We start from the raw sequence: 13,877 nt of genomic DNA on the forward strand, positions 1-13,877 counted from the left end.
ACTCATATCCAAGTTGATGAACTACCTTTAACTCTAATGAAAATGTATCATAAGATCATGACTCCTTAGTTCCTTGGTCGTCAACATTTTCAAAGGAAATGGATGAAAAGAGAAAAAAAATAGGTCTATTAAAATTTGGCTTAAACTTTAAAACAAATGCTTTGTTAAGTTAAAAGTTTGATAAATGACATAAACTACAATATAAAGTTTACCTGTGACATCGATCCAGAAGGAAGAGTTTGCTTCGCCATAATCATTTTTAGCAGTACATTCATTATTGCCCTTATCTTTAAACATCACTTGTCTAATAACCAAGGTGTTGTTTTTACTAAGGAGCACTCCATCCTTGGTCCAGTTGACAGACGTGATTTGTGGATCACCTCTCAAATAACACTCTTTTGTAAATGTGGAGTTCAATGCAATGGTGATATTTCTAGACTCATTACTAACACAGGGTGGAACTGCAAAGTAAGCATATGAACAAAAGTTACAAAATTATTACTAACACGGGGTGGAGCTGCAAAGTAAGCACATGAACAAAAATTGCAAAATTAGAAACCACCCCCCCCCCACCCACATGCAAAAAGAAAAAAAATAATATTAAAAAAAGGAATAAATAAGTAAATAACAATTAAAATGAAGAAGAAGAACAAGAAGAAGAAGACAATGGACCACTTTTTGATAATATCAAACAAATGCTTTCAAAAGCCATGTCAGTCAGGCTGCTATATTACTAACTTACCCATGAAACCATCACATTTTATAACATGAACAAAAGAACAAGTATAGAGACTTTCCAGTTCTTTGCAATAAAAAGCTAATCAAGTGATGTGACAAATTACTCATCCAGGACCTGGTCCTTGCTGGTGAATCAGTTGCAGGTAATAGTTGAAAGCCCTTGCATTTTTTCAATTTTTTCCATAACTTTCTACAACGACCCTACCCTTAGCTCAGACCCAGACCCCTTAATCTAAAGTCAGGCCCACTGACTATTGATCCACACTCCTTAGACATATCAAATGCATGATTGATTTATAATACAGTTGTGAGCTTTACAAACACACACTTTACAGAAATTTCAATGTCTTTGGTGGAAAAGCCAGCTGCATTCTTTGCCTTACAAGTGTACCACCCTTCCTCCTCCTTTGGTATCTTTCTTCTGTGATGAGATTGCTTGCTCCAGAAATATCCACATTTGGTTGAACTAAGAGGTAAATAAATAACATGTCCATGGAAAATCGGAAGTATTCCAATATCATTTTCACTGAACACATTAGATGCTGTAACTGAATGAACGTTTGATGATGACACTAGCGCTTGATATGAAGTATAACCGTTTGTCAGATTGCAGACTTTTCAAACCTTGCATTGAGGTCTACATACTCTTATTATCTTGGACCAATTTACGAAAGACAGAAGGCGCAGCTGTGGGGAGTATGGTCTCTGCCGTTATTGCTAATCTCCACCTAGAGAGTTATAGCAATAACCTCACCATGCTACTGTGTGGGATTCCAGCCAATCACAGCCAAACAGAGAGTTTCATAATGTCATGCATTTCTACCAACCTTATAGCATGAAGAAGACAAGATATGTAGTCATACAGTTACACTCCACATCCAAAGTGACTTAATAGCAAGACAAACAACTATACTGAATTCAGAAAGTGAATTTTTCACCATCACCAACCGAAGTTGTTTTAAGCACATTACCAGTTTGAAAAGAAACTATAAACTTCATCAAAGGGCTCTCACTTTGAGTTATGAAGAGGAAACTTCATTGTTGACAAATAACTTAAGTATGATTTTTTTTTTTTTTTAATAACATGACACCATACTTCAAACAACTACAATCAACAAACATATTCACGACAAAATGTCACCTTATTTATCACAAATGTGTGAATTGTAACTTACCAATAGCAAACCCATAGCCAGAATGAACATCTGGTTGTCCAACTGATCTCTGAAGGCCAAGTAAAAAAAATATGAATAAACATTTCAGAATAGAAACTGAGATACATATATTAGCCTTTTTGATATTGTTGTTTGGTGGTATTGTTTTGGCATGTTATCAAAATTAAGTACTTTTCAACAAAAGAGAATGATTAAAAATTTCTCTGGCTGGGGGTATATTGTCATTCATAAAGTTTGATAGATGAGATGACAAGTTCTTTCAGAGATGACAAATTCAATTTCAGAATTTTCTAGATGTATTGAGAAAGAAATAAAATTTTCCCACAGACAGAGTTCAGCAAACCCAAACTTTGAAATAATGGGATAACTGGATGTGACTGGATAACTGGATGCTCTATTTGGCATCACTTTAAGTGAAATCTTTGTGTAAAAATACTATGGAAACACAAACTGTATAACAAGAAACTCTTCTGTCATCTCCACTTTATATTTTCTCTACTTCCCAAAAGTACAGGGTCCCTTCGTTAAAAGCTGAGTTTAGATAACTAATGGTCAGTGTGAAATCTGATTTCATATCTGAAAGCTTTCAAATAAAATTAAGTATATACAATTCTTTTAGTCTGCAATTTGAAGATTGGATGCCCTAGAAAAACTATAGCAAATTTTTCTAAAAAGGCTTTTAAGCAAAGAATTAAACATACCCTGATTAAAATTTAACCCTGGGTTAGCACTTATCAGCCTTTGAACAACTGGGCCCAGGATTGAACAAGTTTCAATTAAACTAAGTTGTAATTTCAACAAGAAAAAGTTATGATCATTCTTACACCAACAATTCCAGGCAAAGCTGTAATATTTGCAATCTGCTTTACACCAAGAAGGAAACCACCAATACATGGAGAGGAATTTCATTTAATTGTATAAAAGAAATAAGACAAATGCAGGAAATACAACAGTATTATATTCCAAATGTTCAGAGTACTGTACCTTGAGTTCCAGCCCAGTGCTTCAGCTCATCAAACATTAGCTTTTCAAGCAACTCATTTTTATAGAAGATACCTTCAACCTTTAAGGGAAAAAAAAAAAGAATAGTTTAAACTTTGGAGTCGAATAGCTGCAACGTACACCTCTACTAGTCTTATATCTAAAACAGTATGTAAAAATTTGTTTATGGTACCAATTAATTAGAACATTCTTACATTGACAATTTCCAGAAAAATGCCACAGTCTGTAACTTGAGGAAAATGAGAGAAATCAGGGGTCATGAAGTCAATCATGGATATAATTTGGGTTTGATGGAGGAAGTGAGGACAAATACAATTCTCCATTACAGTCAAACCTGTATTAAGCCGTCACCCATGGGAATGGCATTCAATACAGGATGAGTGCTTAAAATTATACAGTGCCACTGAAGACTGGTTTGACTGTAGTTCGTGAATTGACTGACTGGATCAAAACAAAACAAAAAAAATTAAAAATATTCCTGACATGAGAGAGGGTGGCAGGGGGATAGGATTTGATCGTAACGTGGGTTGAAAAGGTGGAGGGGGGGGGGGGGAATCTAGTTGTCCCAGAAACAATTTTTCTTGAAACAAAACTTAGTTCAAAGAAGGAAATTACTTTGATGGATATGGCAGATGTACGGGGATTTATTTCGATGAACATAGCTTATCATCATCATTCTCACGTATTAAATCGTTGGACATGTATTTTGACGCACACGCTAGTCAGCTGGAGTTGGGCTTCCGATCCGATGTTTGGCGCGCGTTCACTTACCTTCATGTTTGAGACAAAGCCTTTCTTGATAAGAAACGAGTTTCCATTTAAGCGCTCAATATAAGAGCACTCCTCTTTGAATGTACGGTGTTCTTTCGCCATGTTAGTCTTTTCATTCACGTTTCACGAAGGTTTCAGCAAACTCAGCGTAGGGAGAAAAACCATGTAGTAATAAGTCAGCGCATGAGTCCCGTTTGAATATGCGCGCAGTGGTCGCGCGCAGTACGATTTCATATCCAGTCTTTCTCTGTTAGGTAATCCATGATGGCGGACGACGTAAGAGTGTCTTTATTAACTCTCCAGGGATAAACCAGAACGGTTGTTGTTATTTAAAAGAGCGTGCACATTCAGTCTCTCAATTAAAGCTCTTTGCTCATAGCTTTATACTGGCAGAGGAGAATTCGAAAGGGAAGAAGCGAAAATGGGAACCAGTAGTATTGGACGATCCTTCGTTCTTTGCGGGCGAAATGGATGGATTTGTGTCCCTTGAAGTCATGGAAGACTATGATCTAAAAGAACTAACAGGAATTGGTGCAGGTGGACCAGCTCGGAAGTAGAAAATAAAAGAACGGTCGCTGCAGAAGGTGAATTGCTTAAAGTGCTTTAAAACGTACCGCATGGTTAAATTCAGAAGATAAGATTCACTTCAAGCACGTGGTGAAATTACCCGGTAAAATTTCCGCACAGTCCTATCCTATTGTAAAACAAATCTGTTTTCCCAATAGCAATGTATTTTTTTTGTCATTGTTTTCTTTATCCAAGAACTGAATGCATAATGTAGTATGGGGCTGTGCGGAAATTTTACCATAACTCATCTTTAATTATTAAATGTTGAGGGTTGTCCAATACATCCACATTTGGTTGAATCGTTTACGAATCGACCCACCAGAAGTCAATTAGTGGTTAAGTCATCTTGTGATACTGGAAATCTGAATAAACTGTGCCTCTTAAGGAGGAAATGTCTTACCAAAAGTGGATTTTTAAGATGCTTAATAAATAATTCTCAACCTGTTACACGGCAGGCTTGAAAATGTTGTACAATTGACTCGATTTGACTTAAATGGAATGACTCATCTCCTGAGTTGGATTGGGTGTATTGGATATGAGAATCAAAACTAAGATAACTGCCAGTCATACCTTTAATGAAAAAAGAAACAAACAAACAAAAAGAAAACATGAATATGAAAGTGATCTATGCAGTAATGAACACTACTTGAGCAGTAGTGAAAATAAGGCCAGAAAAAATTCAGGCCTGTATGGGATTTGAACCCATGACCTCACCAATACCAATGCAGCGCTCTACCAACTGAGCTAACAAGGTCTTATTTCCAAAACTGTTCAAGTAGTGCCTTTATCAGCAGTTCAAATATATGACTTTCATATATTCACAGTCATTTAAAAAGAAAACAACAACAAGAATAACACTCTTCATAAGAACTTCATGGAATTACATCAAGTGATCAAAATCATTTTGATAGCAATTTGTTCTAAATTTTTCAAAGACAGCAGACTGCACTTTTTTCGGTTTTCTCCAAAAATTTGGCTCACAGGAAAAAAAAAAGCTACATAGTATTCTCTTTTTATTTAAATCTTATGGATTATTCAAAACAAACAGTTACCACACCATCCACACAACTTGAAAAAAGCACAAAGAAGAACCAACAGACAAAGGGAAAAAAGAAGAGGAAAAAGAAAAACAAGGCCCAAATTAAAGCCCAGTCAGAAGAGCAAAACAGAGTAGAAATGGTCACTGACAATAGACTGGTGGAAGATCCTCCAAGTAAGATTTAATTTCATGAATTATGGATGGGAAATGTACAAAACAAAGTACAATTTTACTCCAACGATTGTCCTTGAATTTTATTATTAAGAAGAGAATCAAACACATTTTGTGTAGATAATATTATGTTGGCAAAGATATGATTTTCTATAAATAATGTAATTTTACTGATAAGTTTTATATTACTGTATTGTTATTTATTAATAAAGTATTCATTAATTTAGACTATAAAACCTTTATAAACATATGTCATATCTATGCAGGTACAAATAACTTATTGCATTCAACTGTAATAAAATGATATTCCCCACTAACACTATGAGTTTAAGATGCAATTATATTTATAGCTAAATCGTTTATTTTGAAGGACTCAGTGAACAAAGTTTTACTACACCAACCCCTATACAGACTCTTTCCCTTCCACCTGCAATATTCCACCACAGGGACATCATTGGTGCAGTAGAAACAGTGAGTTCAATCAGAGCAGTTAGATTGGTGGAGGTCTCTTTTTTTATGTGCATTGTTTGTTTACTTTTTTTACCACTATTTTGAAGAATTCTTTTTTTTTTTCGGAGGGGGAGAGAGAGAGGGAGTAGAAAAAAATACTTTTGCAACATGTACATGTATTTACTATGATGTACACCTAGCTCATTTACGTGTAAGAAGACTTTCCCACACATTATAGCAAACAGTTTCTGTTACTTTAGAGCTGGTCTTTGACCTGAATTAATGTCTAAAGTAGGTACTAGATGAGTTTTGAATAATTATAAATATGACTTTTGTGAAAGCACTCTTGAGGAGAGCTGTTGAGCTGAAATTATGTGTATAGTGTACCTCTTGAGAGAGAGCTCTGACTGACTGACTGACTGAAGGTTACATTTTGCTAGATCTAAAGAACTAAGTTGATAGTTCTTCCTTCTATATGCAGAAGTTGCTTAGGCAACTTAAATGACAATGAGTCAGCACTGAAAACACATTTATTCCCACAAACATAAATTCGATTGTTTTGTGATACCATATTCTGAAATATTTATTTTATCTACACCCCTTCAGCAGCAAAGTATATAAAAACCCTTCTGTTCAGAGTATTACGATCCTAATTTGTATGGGTTGAACTAAAATCAGGGCTGAAATACCCAAAGCCACTCCAATCTTTGCTTTCCATGAATCAAGTAAACCTTCTTGAAAGTTAAAATTCTCATTAAAATGTAATTCAGTCCATTTTAATAACTTTCGATTCTAATTCGTTACACGAATTTTGGTTTCAATTTGTAGAACCCGCGAAACAGGCCATATCGCAAGGGGAAAAATTTGCACAATCACGTCACGCAATATATCAAGCTGGGTTTGTCCAGTTGATTTTGATGGTCGCAGGGAAATGTCGAGTTTGTCGCTCAAAACCATTGTGGTCCATAAGAGCGTAACATCATTAGTTATGGAAACAAATCTTCGGAAAGGAGGGTTGGTTCATCGGGTTCCGTATACTAAATCTCAGGAGAAACTGCAAGAATTATTTCAGAGTGTATGGTTGTTGTTTTGTAAATATAAACACTGTAACCTATTTCAACTTGTTTTTGTGTCCTTTTGAGCAACACCATATGTCTGTTATGACCAGAGTGCCAAATTTTATCCTTTAATTTTGATCTTCTCCACACTGTGCGTAGTTCATGACCTGATATTTCAACGTAAATTATCGAAAAGGCGCCTTCCGATCACCTTTGTCTACTTTGTAAGTCACGCAAGCGCGCAAGCGTTACGACCGATCACGTTTACGCAACGTTTTAGGACAACTCGGCATCTATCCTCCATTCAGTTGCTGTGAAAACCTAAAATCCTCAACGTAGAAGATAAACGAACGAAGTTTGAACGGTCAAAAGGAGATGTTGGTCAATTTTAAGAATCATGCAAATGATCTTTCACGAGCGCAATCTGATCACGCTAGTATGAAAAATATTTCGGCTGAAGTTTCCATATTTTGCTGAGAACTAACTGAATACATCATTTAACTTGAAGCAAGATAGAATTCCGTGAGCTACATTGTTGCAGTCGCTGCGCACTGGACAAAATCTTTGAAACTTACACTTTCGATCGCTGTCCACAGGGGTGGTCTGGCCATAAATCATTTTTGGCTTGTGGCGACGCAAAAAAAGAGAATTGGAGAAAAACTAAACAATTTTTGAAACATGTGTCTTAAACCCTTTTCATGGGCAAAAAATAAAAGGAAACTTTTTTTTCGACGGGAAGTTGAGAGGACCGCTCTTAGCGAGAGTTAAATGTATTGAGACCCCAGAATGTGAGAGAAATTGTACACGTAGGTGTGCATGGAGTTACTTGAGGAGATTTGAAGAATAGCCCTTTTTCCAATGAATAATTCATTTGCTGAGAATTCACCCCAAGACTCGTTCACTCTAAACTTCCCTTGTATCTTGGCCGTTTAGGTTACGAGTGAATGATGTTTTGGTATCAATGCTATGGAAATATGTTACTATATATGTGTACTACTCCACACTTGGGTGAAAATTGGCGATTTGACGTGAATACCCGTAAGGTTTAGTCGTATGTGTCACCCCATGTGAGGTAATCCGGGACAGTATTAGATTCTGGATTCCGGATTCCAGGTGCTAGATTCTGGATTCCGGATTCCAGGTGCTAGATTCCGGATTCCCTCTCAAATTACTTTCTAACTTTCCTTTTAAACAAAAACCAGACTGAGGAAAAATTTAAACTGAAATACAAGCTTTGTACTACCCCGTGTATGTCGCAAATAAATCCCCGACTATGACCAAGAAAAGCTTGTTTTCCTACGTGTAATTAGAGATGATGTTCGACATTATGAGATTGTGCATAAAACGATGTTCAACGAGCTCAACTATACTCAAACCTTTGCAAAATCGCAAAAGATCGGCATTTACACAAACTTTCCAAGAATAACAGGTTCTCTTTTCTATACTTCATTTTTCTTTAAAAGGTTAACCAAGTCAAGTCACATTACTTCGGCTATGAATTTTCCAGAAAAATGATTCTATAAAGGTTTAAGGTGGCTCGTCGCTTTTTTTTTTTCAAGTTTGACCCTAAAATCTGGTAATATCTTATTTTATTCGCACTGAGATAAGATGTTTTATTAAATATTCAAATTTGTTATTCCGAATGCCAAATATCAAAGAAAGCGGTTTACGTTCCAATAGCGAAAATTCTCCCGGCTCCCATAGGTGTCCATATATATATTTGTTCAAAGTTTGTCGTAACTGGAAACGTGTGGTCCGTTGCCACGTTGGTGTTCCAAGCATATCCTGGGGAATTTGAGTGCTTTTGTCACGTAAACAATTTCTTTTGTCTCTCCAAATTTGCCAACCCATTGACCACGTGAGTGAACTGCACTCCACAGCGGTTGCATTAGTCATCATAAAACGCAGACTGCAGACCATGCAGACTGTGCAAGCCGCGCAGACCGTGCGGGCTGAGCTATTTTTTGTTTGCTTTTTTTAAACTGTGATTTACATATGATTAAGGCGTATACACCACTTTCTTGCTCTTTTGGTAACGCTTTTCCAAGTTTTGGACACCACATGACGAAATTTTACGAGTTTATATCGAACTCTGGTTACCTAGCAAAGCAAAATCACAGGCTCAAGTTTCTCGAGCTCATGGAGATTAGCCCCACACGGCTAGGTGTATTGCAGATGTTATTTTTGCGGACAGTGAAGCTGTTTTAGAGGTATGGAATATGCTGTATGAACGAAGCAAATGATTACCAGGATCTTCACAAGACAACCCAAAGAACTTTACGGTAAAGAAAGTGCTGCAAGCTGAGATTGAACTTTACTAGGAATAAGATTTTTGAATCGGAGTAGAAGACTGATTAATAGCTAGTAAGGAACTTTGGCCATTACAGTATCGAAGTCGACTAAGAGATAGGTCATGACTAAATTTGTCGTTGTCACGCGAGCTGTAGCGGTCGAAATTCTGCAGCGAGCAAAGCGCGCTCTACATGATCTGCACGGTCTGCAGTCTACGTTTTAGCATGACCGTGGTTGCATGGATGCACATGAAAGCCGTTAATACGATTTGAAAATGATCTTCAGCAAATAGATTCTGGATTCATTATCTAGCGGGATTCTGAATTCCAATGCCCAGTATTCGGGACTCCACAAGCAAAAATTTCCTGGATTCCGGAATCCGGATTACCTTACATGGGGCGATATGTGAAATCTGATGACCCGATTCTACCTTGTCTCTCTCTGACCTGATGACCGAACAACATCCCAAGCTGTAAGCCGAGACTGGTGTGGTCAGGTGGCTTGATTTGTGATCCTTATTCCAACGGGACAAACTAATCCACAAAGCACCAGTTTTAACATGTAGCTCGGTCTACACCAAACGCTTCTATGAGTTGTGACGCTGTGCAGCATTGTCTTCCATCTTTAAGAGCTCTTTTTCTTCGAACGCAATTTGCATTGTCATGGTAAAGTGAATTTTTTCTTTTGTTTTGTTTCTTTTGAAGGCTCTACTTCCCCCATTCTCTCGAGTGTGGGTCAGGCCTCATTTCCCAAACAGTTTCCGGTTATCACCTAGGCGGTAAAAATCTACATACGTATTCTATGATAATAATTATGTTTTGTATTATACCATCATGCGAGCCAAATGCAGCATGGAGACAAAACAGGTTAAGTCAATCCTTGATTTAGTGGATCACGTTCTGCAGAGTCCTAATCCATCGATCTGAATTCAATTAATTTGGTGTGAAGGAAACACTTCAGCTGCTGATATCTGGACTTATAATGAGCTTGCAAATTTTACAATTTGAATATAATAAAACCTATAAAGAGTTAACAATAATCCTTATAAAGAACTTGCAAACTGGTAATGTGCTCTTACTTGGACAATCGGGTCTCTGATAGGCAGTTTAGTTACACATCTTACGCTCTCATTATTCTTGCTAGCAAATGAGATTCTCGATAATGGACAAGTTATCATTCTCTTAAATGCGGCACGGAATTTCTTCTTAAGGTATATCAGGAGCCACGGGTAAACAACGCTGTTTGCATGTCCACACCAATAGCATAACAGCATAATATAATATGGCAGCGATTCACGGACACTGAAGTCAATGGCCAAAATCATATGATACGCGTGCGCTAGAAGCCAGCAAAGTGCAAAAGCAACAACGACAGCTATCGACATATGAATCACTTGACGCTTGGTAGCGTGGGCCCGAGATGTTGCGCGATTGTTGATGGCAATGCCCGGCAGTTTGTGCCTGTGGAGTGTATGACAGACGTGTCCATAGAGAATGCACATGGTAACTAGGGGCACTAAGTAGATGATGACTACGATGTAAAGAAGATACCTCTCAAAGCTGCTTGAGTCTCGCCAAACTGAGTAAACTTAAATTCTATCCTGGAGCTCTTAACTTTGATTGTGATCAGCCATGGAGTCATCAGACACATTGAGGGGATCCAAATTGTGGGAACCAAGATCTTTTTGTTCCCGAGGCGAGGGAACTTTTGCATTGGAAGGACAATCCCGAAGAAGTCAAAAGCCACGGCTGTTAGAGAGAAGACGGACGCTGTGACCGCCACGAAGAAAACAACATCGATCCACAGATTGTCAAAAATGATTTGTTCCATCGACTGAGGCATGACAACAGCTGTTACGAGCAAGTCGGCCACAGCGAGGTTGACGCACATGAAGCTTCTTAATATTCTTGTTTCTGGCCTCTTGTACAGAATATAGATCACCAAAATGTTTCCAACTAAGGCCATTGAAATGATTCCAGTATATAAGATGGCGAAGGTGAGTTTAATTCTTGATGGATACGTGAGTGGAGGCTGCGTCGTGGAGCCTGAAAGAGAATGAAGTACCACGGTTGAAGCAAAAAATAAAGGAAATAGGTCTGCAACGCGCGCGTACACCGAAAGGCGACACAGATAGTGACGATATGCAATAATAATTATCGGAAAAACATCCATTAAACCCAAGCTTTTTCCATCATTGAAGAGTGCATCACTTCTGTCATAAAGGGATATGCCCTTGATCGGTGGAAAATGTCAAAGCTGTTTGTGCTTTGCGTTTTTCACAAGTATTGCAGCAGCAACAATGGTAGCGTTAGCTATTTTTTGGACACTTTCAAGCGCCATTTTTGAAGGTGGTTTTCCTACCGTTATCAGCCTGCGAGGACGTCAACATTTTTGGATATGCAGCTTCCTAGTCTCTATTGATTGAAGAAGTCAGCATAATTTATCTGAATACTTGGTTGACGGGATAAGCTCAGCTCTAAAAAAGTTGAGTCTTTATTTCAAGCAACGTTGCGTTCTTTGAATATTGGATCTGCCAGGAAAAACAGTGAATTTCAGATTATCACTGTCAAAATCACAAAAATCTAAATGTTTACCACAAAACGGCGCAGTTCAGCCAGCTTGCTTAACAGCCTCTTTCATTTTTTTTTTTTTTTTTGGTTGTTGTTTTTTTTTTCTTGTTTTGTTTTTGTTGTTTTTTATTGGTCAAAAATGTGCTGCACTTCTTTTCAGAACTAAAATTGTGTCGATCGTTTATTTCGATCATGAGAGAAAAAATCTGAGATCCGAGCTTAGTTAAAGAAATGAAAATGGAAAGTAATAACTTAGCTTAGAATCCTTATTCCTAGGGAAGGCATTTGCCACCCAAATTATCGAATGATGGAAGCGCAAATTTTGTGTCAACCTTTCTTTCGTCATCTAAGCTATTTTGAAAGCTGGTTTCGGCGGATTTATCGCATAACGAGAGAAAAAAGATCAAAAACACCTGAGCAATAAAAATCATTAAAAAATAATCAAATTGACTAGTGAAACAAAATGCTTTATCTTCCCTTGTGCTATTGAAAACCCAGTTTGACGTGGTAAAATTCGTTCCTAAAAGGGAAAACTAAGATTTGTAACTATTTCCGTTGAAGCTAAGTGTTACCGCTTCCGAGAAAAGCTGCGAAATATTTTCTGGTTAGGTTGACGATCCATGATTAGTTCTCTTTAGACAGAAAATTATAGTTAGCGTTTCAGTTCAAGATAAGACCCCGTGTGATCAAGATCGTTTTTGAATAGAAGACAAGTTAGACCATAATCCTCGATAAAGTAATCAAGATTCGCGAGCGTTGGTAAGCAATAACTTATTTTGTGATTATGTTATCTAGCTCGTAGTCGTTACTCAAAGCAAAATTTATCGCTCGTTTTCACCTTTCTTTTGGTTCCTTTAACTGACGCGTGCTCGTTTCCAAAATCGAGATTATTCTTAAGCTATGATCACAATACTTAGGTGATTTCTTTACGTAATAATTTCAGTTGACCGCTTCGATATAATAACGCCCCAAGGAATAGAAAAAGGAATAAAGAGAGAAAAGATCCTATTTGGTTTGGTGTTTATCGCGTGCACGTGTATCAACCCGGGAATCGAATTTGCAACTCTAGCTTGAAAAGAAACATTTATTGATATTGATTCAATTATAATCCCGTAGATGCAAGAGTTCGCATTCCACGTCTACATCTCGTCCCTTCGGCTGCTAACATGGCTAAAGCATGATCACTTAATTACAACGACGTTTGCCCGTAGGGGGCTTTAAATAACAAAAAGAGTCTCAACTGATTTCAACTTCACACTTCCTCTGAAGAAGAAAAGATTCTCTATCTTCGAAAATTTCCTCATCAGGAAACAACAACAAAGGTCCCCAGCTGCTTGAAGATACCGCTGGTTAGCATGCGTTTTATCGCAAGTTGTGAGAACGTCGTCCCCAGGTTCCAGACCACGCCAATTTTTCCCTTCCCTCCCCACCCCCCGGACTGTTCTCTTAATCCCCTTGAAGAAACCGTCTTCTACAGCCAGTTTTTTCATAATGAGGGGCTAGAAAATAAACTATAACAAGAACTCTGCTTTAAGGCTTGGCTAAATCTATATATTAGAAATAATAAAAAAGTTTTGATTGTCTTTAGCCGGCATAGTATTATATCAGAGGAGAGATAAATCGGGGAGATATATGCCATGGTCAGTCAATCTGGATTGAAACACTTCAGCAATTCAGCAGTACAGTAGATCAGAACATTGATAACAGAGGCACTTAAAACTTATCCTTCTGTTGCATCTTGAAATGATCGAATCAGTTAAAAAATATTGCCCCCAGTGTATTTTATAACTGCGAAACATCGACAAATCCTAACTGACTCCTTTGTTATCATGATGACAAACTCGAAGGTTCTCCTTGACAAGCACGCAGTTCTAAACAGACCCATAAAGCATGCGTCAAAGACGCGACCAGCCATAGCTTCGTCCGTAGGTGTGAAAAGTTGAGAGTGTGGATATCTCATTTGGTGATATACATGAAGATGCCATTTCATAGATGCGACCAGCGCTTAAGACTGATGACGTCATCCAAAAGCTTAATGAGGATA

At 37.6% G+C, this 13,877-nt stretch overlaps 1 protein-coding gene, 1 long non-coding RNA gene and 1 pseudogene across 2 annotated transcripts; 1 reads left to right on the top strand and 2 right to left on the bottom strand.

The window, feature by feature from the left end:
* Window positions 1-2,763: 2,763 nt before the first annotated feature.
* Window positions 2,764-3,979, bottom strand: LOC149045386 (RNA-splicing ligase RtcB homolog). Its single transcript, XM_089208182.1, has 2 exons — window positions 3,687-3,979; window positions 2,764-2,976 (listed from the first exon to the last, which is right to left on the bottom strand). The coding sequence occupies exons 1-2, from the start codon at window positions 3,786-3,788 to the stop codon at window positions 2,884-2,886; spliced, it is 195 nt and encodes a 64-aa protein (XP_089064308.1). The 5' UTR covers window positions 3,789-3,979; the 3' UTR covers window positions 2,764-2,883.
* Window positions 3,980-4,124: 145 nt separating this feature from the next.
* LOC149045387 (uncharacterized) lies at window positions 4,125-7,328 on the top strand. The gene is made up of 3 exons (XR_016187222.1): window positions 4,125-4,270; window positions 5,834-5,934; window positions 6,742-7,328. It is a non-coding gene; the product is annotated as an uncharacterized LOC149045387 (long non-coding RNA).
* Window positions 7,329-10,305: 2,977 nt separating this feature from the next.
* Window positions 10,306-11,652, bottom strand: LOC149045388 (QRFP-like peptide receptor; annotated as a pseudogene).
* Between the last annotated feature and the right edge of the window lie 2,225 nt (window positions 11,653-13,877).

Source organism: Pocillopora damicornis, chromosome 5, assembly GCF_964200805.1.
Source record: "Pocillopora damicornis chromosome 5, jaPocDami1.2, whole genome shotgun sequence".
Classification (NCBI taxonomy): Eukaryota; Metazoa; Cnidaria; class Anthozoa; order Scleractinia; family Pocilloporidae; genus Pocillopora; species Pocillopora damicornis.